A 9,732-nucleotide genomic window follows, 5' to 3' on the forward strand; every position below is an offset into this window, starting at 1 on the left:
TGGATTTGAAAACCAGTAATTTGCAAGTGAGATCTAAGATTGGTCTATTTTAAAAACAAAGTATTGTTTTCTATGAAATGAAGGTCTCCCACACTACTTCTTCCTGACTTTCCCTAACCATATGAAGTGTAATATTTCAGTGAGTACATATACTTGAACTTTAACAATAAAAGCTATTGAAAGATCAGGGGAGCTCTCAGCCTGATGCCTGGACTCACCAAGCAGTGGTTCACAACGGCCTATTTATTTCAGTTTCAGTGGAAAAATTAAATTATAAATCATTGCTCTTCCTAAGCAGAACATTTTGTTGTTGCATTTGGATAACTGTCAAGGAAGGAAGAAAAGGTGATCTGCTGTCAACTCAACAGGAATAATTGCTATAGTTTATATAAAGTAATAACTCCGCATTTCCAGTTTCTACATGTATTACTCCTGTTGAATTATTTTGTTTGCACCGTTACGCAACATGATGCCTTCCCCAGGGAGTGCAAAAAATTTAAGGGAAGACTATCCTTACTCCTGCAAATCCTACTCCACCCAATTAGTAATAGCAGGAAGGTGTGAAGCTGAAGGGACAATGTATTTAAGAATTAGAACCTTCACAAGGAAAAAACCTGTTGAACAAACGAATACATGTAAGGACGGGGGAGGAAAAAAGGCTTCAAAACGACAAACTAAACAACTGCAAGCTTTTTAACTGCTTAGAAGACAGTGAGGCTTAATCTACAAGCCTAACCTAAACCTTGATTTCCTTCTGCTCTATAGTAAAGTAACTAAACATCTGCAAGCTTTTTAACTGCTTAGGAGAAGACAGTGAGGCTTAATCTACAAGCCTAACCTAAACCTTGATTTCCTTCTGCTCTATAGTAAAGTTTCTAGTTCATGCTGCTGCTGGTAAGGTGCGTTGTTTCCCTGATACATGGATCTTTTTGTATTGGCATGCAGAAAAATACGATGATACATGGCTGCAGCCTCCAAACTCTGGTTGGACAACAACCCTGAGCATACTTCCTTCAGACCATTATGTGGCTCTCTCCATGTCAGCTTCTGTTTCAACTTGTTAATTTACTGTGCCATAAGCAACATCAAATAGTCTCTTAGGCAACACGTTGCCCATAAGCGATGGGTTGGGGAGTGCTCATCTCCTGGGTATGTCTATATTGCTCAATACAGTAATGTACAAAGAAATCCTGGATGGCCTCTATTCAGGAAGGGGTGCAGCCGGGTTAGCTCGGGTTCTTCTGCTTTTGTGGTTACAGGGTTACTCCGTGAGCCACTTCCAGTGAAACCACAAAAGAGAATGCAGAGCATCACTTTGGTACACCACATATAATTATTTCCCCTTAAGAGTATCTTCCTCCCTCATCCCCCATGCTTTTAAACAGTTGCACACATTTGTAAAAGAGCAAATACAGCTGTGAGACTGTAAGGGATTATCTACCCTTGCCTGTCGCAGTCTAGGAAGCTGCGGTGACTTCCCAAAGCTAGAATTTGCATGGAATAATTTACTTCTCCCGGTTCCCAGTCCCCTGCTTTATCCCCACTGGCAACAAAATTAAAAACTACATAAAATTAAGACTCTGCACCTGCTCTGCTTCCTAGAGGAATAGCAATATTAATGCATGTAGAAAATATGGCAAGACAGAGGACTTTTTATACAGGCAACAGAATTTTCAACACTGAACATTTCCTCAGTTATCTTCATCTTATTAAAAAATGTCCAGGAGACAGAAAGCCCCATTCATTTCATTGAGTACTGAACACTGATTGCATTTTTGGGAGAAACTTTCTGTTTAATAAAAGCCTAATCAGTCTATTTAATTTTCCTTCTAATATTTTTTTCTAGTTTTTAATTACGGCATGGGACTTGAACTGTGGCCTCTCCCACTTTTGTCTGAAGTCAGCAACTGAATTCCTTTGGACTTCAGTCGGTTCAGGACCTTGAGTGAAGACACTTAAGGCCTGAAATTTACAACTGATTGATAATTTTTTCAACTGAAACCAATACCAGTGTTCAGATGAACCCGCAGGAATAACATACTTGAAATCAGCTCAGACGGAACTGCAGACCTATCACAGTATGTGCTCAGGGGGTTAAACTGGGAATCAGCTTTGGAGATTTAGAGCCAGTCACCTAAACTCCTTCCTCCCTCTACTGCCACCTTTTTGTATTACTTGTCTTTCACTGTTGGCACCCCATAAAGATTATTTGCTGAATACTCTGCAAATGTGGGTTTTTTCATTAATTGCTTTTATTTACCTTTTTGTCCAAAGTCAATACCACCATAAATATTTTGTTCCTATTGTATGTCTGGAATAGAAATGTTCATAGAGTGCTTCCTTGTCCTGAGGGCATTGAAATGAATCTAACCTGCCATTAAAATCACTGTTTTTAAGTAACCCAGTCATTTCTCATTATTCTTAATGCAGTGAGAAACCATATCAAACAACTGGCTTTGGTAAGTCACTCATTTTCCTCTTGATTAATGCAAAACCTGTATCTATCCTAAGGATACAAAGCTTTCCCTGAGCATTTGCAAGTCTTCCATTAAAGCTTGGAAAGCTCTGAAAGTTACATTAAGGATGTTCACAAATCTTTCCCCCCTTTAATAATATAATTACTTGATTGGTTTGATAATAAATCAAAATCCAAGTGAAGAAAGATTCATGTGCTTCATATAAAATGAATCATAGGGAAAACATTTCACAATTAGCAGCCGCTCTTGCCTTACCTGCCATAACTTCAGACACATGGCCGTGCCCAGCTTGGCACCCACCTCTGGCTTCAAGGTACAGACTGACATCTTGGATGGCAGCTCCAAAACCTGAACCTGACATCAGGAAAACAAGAGTATTTGGTCAGGCTCCAGGTCAAAATTCTGCTGTTAAAAACACAAGTCTTTTAAGGTGATTAAGGCTAGTAAAAGCTCTTCCAGTAAAAACTGTCTGGAGGAAACTGAGGAATGCATGCTAAGTTGGAGCTGCAGGGGAATCTACAGCTATCTCAATAAATGCATTGTTTTAGGAAAGACCAGACAAAACTGCTAGAATGAACACATCCTCTTCTTCCACTCTTCTATTTAATCTGTATTATAGTCTTCTTTCCGTACAGTAGATGATACTGTGCATACACTAGATAATACTGCAGCCTGCTCATTGTGAAAACACTTCCCTGCTTCCTCTCCCTTTCCCCTTTTTCCATCTCTGTTGCTCATTTTTCTGTTATATTCACTTGTGGACACTTGCATTGTCTCCTCTGTTCTGTTGTGGTAACACAGCTTGCGTGGAAATATAGGCAATATATATATATAAGGTGGATTTTTTTAATTTACTGGCTGACTGCACTAACAAAATGTAAACCCAGAATTATCTGCCAATGCAGGCTGGAGCAGTGATGGCATACAGGAATTTTAACACAATATTGTCTGACCCTATTCAAAGCAGGGTCAGACAATGTTGTGTTAAACACCTGCTCTCTGTCTACATAGCAGCTTCCAATGTTGCTTGCACTGATGATAATGAATTATGGATATGATTTTTTTTTTTTTTTTGGGTTAGTATTGGGCAAGTCTTTCCTCTGCCAAGAAAGAAGCTCATTTCCACCTCAGGATGATGGCAGGCAAGATCAGGGGAGTCTGTCTTTGCAATTTGGCACTGGAAGGTTTTGAGTCTCTCGATTGACACGGATGTGCCTCAGTCTGGGCTGATTCTCAAGCCTGGAACTATGGAGAAACAGAAGTTCTTAGGTATCAAAAACTTGCTGCCAGGAACATCACTGTTTCTCAAATGCATACTTAATCACTAAGGTGATCTTTTATTTTAACTAAATAAACAGTGGTCTGCATTATCTCGTAAAATTAAAGGACTTCAAACATTTGATACATCCAGCATCATCAGCCATTCTAGGCTATTTCAGAATTTGCAAAAGCCCAACAGTGCTGTTGGACAGCCCCAGTCATGCGAATTTCCTTAAGCATCTGAGATGAGGTATTACACAAATATGGCTCCTCTGGGAGCCATCAATCAAGACCATGGCAGCTGCGATGGCTTTCCAATCCCATACCTTTAGTTCAAAGCTTGCCAGAATATCTTCCTATTTCTAGAGGTTGTCAGCTAGCCTGCCAAAAGCCAGCTGCGCTCCAAGACTGCAAGTCGACAATGTACTAAACGCAATATACAGAATACTTTCTAAAGCCACTTAGCAAAGGAGCAGGAAACTATTCTCCACATCCGAGGAATGGAGACTACAGCAAAGAGCCATCCAATATGTAGACCAAACCTATCAAGAGACCAAAGTTTGATCATCTGGGAATTCTGGCTCTTTGGAGCTACACTCTTAACAAAAGATGCTTTTTTCTTGGTCATTACGTTGATAGCCAGAAAGTTGCCAAGTTAGCTATTGCAGGAAAAGGGCTATAAATACAAAAATGACCTGCTCTCCTCTTGCATCTTTCGTCACTGGCTCTCCAAAGGGCATTGCCTCCTAGAATGAAACTGCAACTTGTACGTACTAAGGAAGGAGAACTGCGCTGAGATAAATGCACTTCTGAAAGTTAAAAGAAAAAAAAAAATTCCTTCGTTTTACCTTGAGTGGATGTAAGGACTACAGTTGGGCTTGCAGAGGACAAAGAAAAACAGAAAGATGAGAAAAGCTTTTTGCAGAAGGCAGGCAGGCATGAGCTGCCTATGCTAGATTGACAGTTCCAGAGACTGTCTGCATTAGAGGCAACTGAGCCTTAGAAATAAATACTATTTCATATATTTTGACAACTGTAACCTAAAACTTCAAGTTCTGTGTTTATATTGGTTTTGCTTAATAGGAGAAAGATTTGCCTTTGCCTGAGGTTAATAGTGTTCCTGGGTGGCTAAAACTGGCCACAAGGAAACACACCCTTTTTCTTTTTCACATTAATAAAGCTTTTAACATGTTTCTGGCAAATTGGCAAGAAAAGTGCATGTAACTCATAATTGGTGATTTAAATGCAATCATGAACAAATAAATGCCTGTTCAGATCTCATTATTTATGGACTGAACCTGCTTTAAGACAAAATTACTCTTTTTTTGGGCACCAGCCAAGCATAAACACTTATTAAGTCTTAATTTTAATCATAAGCTGCAAATGTACTGTGTCTCACACAGTGCTGCCTATTTGGAAGCACTATATATTATGGGAGCTTACGTGAATTTATTGAAACCTGACACAGTTCTAACGTAAAGGTTCATACACAGAGTGTATGGAACTCTTTTACGTCAGGAGACAGCAAATCATTATCAGTTTGCAGGGCCCAAGCAAACAAATGAAAATAAAACGGAGATGAGTTGTAAGAGACATTGGGGTAAATGTCTTCTCTGTGCATCAGATGACTATTTAATTCTTCGTTACCAGAATGTGTGTGTGTACTCTTTGCCTGACACAAAAACTCTTCTCTGGCTGACACAAGAACGCACTTGTCAATTTTGTTTAACTTAAATATTATCGAGCACTGCTGTAAAATGGAGGGAGTTCTTTGTTTGATCAGAACAAGGTATGGGACTTAGAATGGTTGTATTTACCGGTACAGTGGTTGTGTCTACAGGCTTACTCAGTTATGTAAAAGGCTGAACATTCTGGCTGTGAGCCAACAAAGTACTTAAATATGTGCTTAACTTCTGAATAATAAAGAGTTCACATTTTCTTGCAATACAGGCACCATTCCCACTTATTACTTCGTATATAAAATGTGCAACTTTCAGTTTCAAGGTATGCATCCTACAGTCAGAAAGGCGTGTGACCTTTTACGCTCATGAACAATTTGCAATTAGCTACAATATTTTTCATATTTATGTAAATTTTCTTTTTTCATATTTTTGGTATTTTGATGTCAAGTATTTGAAATAATTTATTTTTGTGTGATGTCCTCAAATAGTCCTTCAAAGAAAACAAAAATACGAATTCTACAAAGCAGAAGTGGAAATTGCCAACAAAGCTGTCAGTCAATGATTGCTGTGATAATGGGTATTAGATGTGGACGTATGCAGTAGGAACTGAAACGGACCCTACAATTACCTCACACCAAGCAAACCTCTGGCCGCTAAAAGTAATTCAACTATTTCCAGTCAAAGTACCAGTTAAAGAATTAGCCCGGGGTGAAAGACCACATATCACATTACAATTCACCTGCACCTCCCCTTCTCTCACCAAACACAACTTTCGGCTTCAGATGGAAGATGAGTACCTCCACCTGATGACAGACTTTCTGACCATTAGTTCCCCAGAAGGACCCTTGATCCCCTTTAACAGTATTCAGCAGCACCAAAAGAGTTTTCGAAACTCCTGCACATGAAAGACCAGCAGCAGCTGCAAATACTTGAATGTCAGACAAATCTTGGGGTGGTATCCTTGTTATCAGAGCGTGAGTTATATAATTCAGTCATCTTTCTGGCAGCTAAAATTAGTGATTAGAACCCTCAAAGGTTCCTTGTGCTGCCCTCTCTTGAGCAGAGAATTTGAGAGCAATGATGTTTCCCCTTCTGAACTATCACATTTCAAAACCAAGAGCAATCTCCCAAGCACCAGAAAAAGAGATACTTCCTACCTCCTCCAGAGCTTTGGCTGCCATGGCCATTAGCCAGCGTCCCTGTGCCACCTTTAACAGAGAGCATCTGCAGAATCCCACGTTCTCCGTGAAGACAGAGTCCGTCACTGAAGTCCGTCCCTCTGCTAAATCCCACAAGCAGATCCTCTGGTCACGACCCTGACTGTAACAGTAGAACAAGTTATCCATGAGCAGCAGGTCTGAGAAAGTCTGCCTTCCTGCTGGTTAGTATCTCAAAGTTAGGTCTTTAACATGCAGTAAAGGAGTGAGCTTAGTACAGCTTCTGTGGGGGTGCTAATTGGGTCTTTCATGAAATGTGTGGGAACTCAAGTATCACCAGGACCACCACCCTTCTGCTGACTGCAAAACTGGCCGATAGGTTCAAAAGTTACCGGGAGGAGGGAGGACCTGAGCGTCAGTCAGATACACTGCAGTCACAGTTGGCCATGTTTCCTTGTGAAGAGAGACTTGGTCAAACACAGTTATGCTATTTATATGTGCGTATATATTTATGAAGTCTCATGAGTATTTGAACATATTCATAATAAAAATACTTACATTTTACCATTGATTAGATCTAATTTAAAAGGAAACAAAAGTATCCAGAGAGTAACACATTTAACAAAAAAATAGCAACGAAATAGAAATGTCAGGTGTGTTGACAGCTGAAAGACATACAGCAAAACAAAAAGCCCACATCAAAGATAAATAAAAAGCTACAGCTATTCAGCGGTCAACTTCCCACAGCCACAGGGAGGGCACAGAAGACTGTTAAGACTGCGTGTGTGTGTGTGGAGACACAACAGGAGAGGGACTGTCAGTGCAGTGAGCAGCAAATGAAATGCTGTGGTTAAGACATCCAAAACCAGAGAACCAGCAGCGGCATCACTGATGTAGCACTAGTGCAGCTTACGCAGAGACTCCTCTGCACACCTCTCCGCCCCACAGAAAAGTCTGTGTGTTGGTCCCAGACAGTAAGACCAAGGAGGCCAGACAAAGGGCACAGAATTAATCACTACATATTTTTGTGATCCCACTGGCTCTGGAACAAAGTACCACTGTGGAGAAGCTTCCAATCCACAAACTATGGTACCACAGGATATGTGTCCTCATGTTATCACCTGGGACAAGGAGTCATCAAAAATCCCTTATCCATTTCTTATTTTAATTAGCAGTATCACCTGATGGAAGTATGAAACCAAAACAGAGGTAGATCCAAATCTACAGACTGTTGGGACTTCTTCAACATCAATACAGAAACTCCCATCCACTGTTCAGTTGAGTGACAAACTGTCAAAACATTTATAGCAGTGGGCATACAAACAATGTGGTACTGCAAGAAATTGTTGTGATTTAGCTTTAGAACAGAGAAACAAAAAATACAGGTAACTACTGTCCTAAAATTGCACTGCTATGTGAACTGTTATAAATACACAGCAAAAATAGAGGTATGGAAAAACTCTATAATTATACAAACAATCCTCAGTCAATATGATTTTATGGGGGAGAGTGTTGATAATTGTACTTAAGCAGGTAACAAATATAAATGCTAATGAGTTCCACTGTATATTATAAGAGATGTCTTCTCTAGATAAACATGTCAGAACACCTCCTAGTCATACAGACACTTTGGCATCTGCACTAGATCACCTGTCTAATCCAAAATACACAAATCTTCCCGACCTTCCCTTGCTAAACAAGACCAGAATATATTTTGCAACAAAGCAAAGGCAACTCAGCATTCTTGCTCATTTTCAGTCTTCCATTCTCCATCTCTGATTCTTCACTTCCTTCCTTACTTTTTCTCCCTCTTCCCTCTATTAATAAACTCTTTATATCAATTTTAACCTTCCCTGAGAACCAGTTGTGAAGCATTTGTCAACTTCACTTGGTCTCAATGCAGTAATAAAGACACTATGGACCTCAAGTTGTTGTGGTGTCATCACATATATATCATAAAGAAATTAATCATATCTTTTTTTCCACTTTTTGTTCTACAGTTTTTCTGTATTTATTTTTATACTTCTGTAAATTTCCAATTTCCATATGTGTTGGAGAGACTTTTAATGACTCTAAAAATAAAAGATTCCTCCCCCCCCCTTTTTTTTTTTTTTTTTTTTATTCTTCAGTCATCACAGAAACAAGAATAATTCCACCTGCTTTGCTAACCTGAGGAGCCTGTTTTTACCACCCATTGTCTCCACGCAGTAGACAGATTTTCTTCCATGGCCATCCAGTGCTGTGTCCACTCTGTGTGTTTTCAGGTTCCAGACATGGATAAACCCGTTCTCAGACCTGGCAGAAAGAACAGATGCTTTTAGTGTGACCATTGCTTACACTCTGATAACAACAGTCTGATACTTTTCCTTTTTTTTTTTTTTTTCCAAAACTGAAGCTATATGTACAAAGATAACACACCCATAATTCACCAATCTTGCATTTTGTTTTGCTGTTTTCTCCAGATACAATTTATCTAAATAATACACTTTGTTTTCAAAGGAAATGTCCATATGATAACTCAACTCAGCCAGAAATCCTGGTTTACTCACCCAGAGAAAAGAATGGGGACATCAGGTTCTTGGCTGCCACAGGAAAAATGCAGCGTATGGACTGCGGCACTGGTACCTCTGAGAACAAACTGTGGATCCGGAGGTAGCAGAGCCATCGGAGCAATGAACTGGGGGAGTAAGAAGAAGACACAGATATCATAGAGGGTAAGGCAGCCTAAAGTGAAATTACAACTTTAAATATATTCTGATCAGGACATTTGCTTTTCTTAGTCACTTTCCTCTTTGAATGATCATTATTGGATGTTATTTCTATTTGCCATACAGTTCAGTGTAAAGTATTTCCTCTTAACATCGACTGATCACGCAGCTGTCAAACCTACTTTTTGCTGCATTCTTTTTAAGCAAGGTAAGTGCTGAGCTGGCCACGTGTATGCACCTCTTGTGCACTTGTAAATACAAAATTGTTCAGCTGTTCTCCCTGCTGCAAAAATGAAGAGCTACAAAATGTAAGAAACTGGATACCCATAATTTCAATGGGCAAGCAATTTATCATTCCACTTAGGCCCATGGCAAGTCTTTCCCCTTCCTCCCCATAAAAATACTACTTCTGTGCTTTCCACTCACAACCATTTACAGAAAAGCATTG

General features: G+C 39.6%; 1 protein-coding gene across 1 annotated transcript in view; it reads right to left on the reverse strand.

Moving 5' to 3' along the window:
- The window catches only part of GNB1L (guanine nucleotide binding protein (G protein), beta polypeptide 1-like), a 17,706-nt gene extending 8,406 nt beyond the window's left edge, over nucleotides 1-9,300 (reverse strand). The window contains exons 1-4 of the mRNA XM_009694625.1: nucleotides 9,126-9,300; nucleotides 8,746-8,871; nucleotides 6,577-6,739; nucleotides 2,733-2,831 (exon numbers count right to left, since the gene is read on the reverse strand). Of these exons, the coding sequence (XP_009692927.1) occupies nucleotides 2,733-2,831; nucleotides 6,577-6,739; nucleotides 8,746-8,871; nucleotides 9,126-9,241 (504 nt within the window). The 5' untranslated portion in view covers nucleotides 9,242-9,300. The remainder of the gene's footprint in view (nucleotides 1-2,732; nucleotides 2,832-6,576; nucleotides 6,740-8,745; nucleotides 8,872-9,125) is intronic.
- Between the last annotated feature and the right edge of the window lie 432 nt (nucleotides 9,301-9,732).

This window comes from Cariama cristata, unplaced genomic scaffold (assembly GCF_000690535.1).
Source record: "Cariama cristata isolate BGI_N322 unplaced genomic scaffold, ASM69053v1 scaffold11252, whole genome shotgun sequence".
NCBI lineage: Eukaryota > Metazoa > Chordata > Aves > Cariamiformes > Cariamidae > Cariama > Cariama cristata.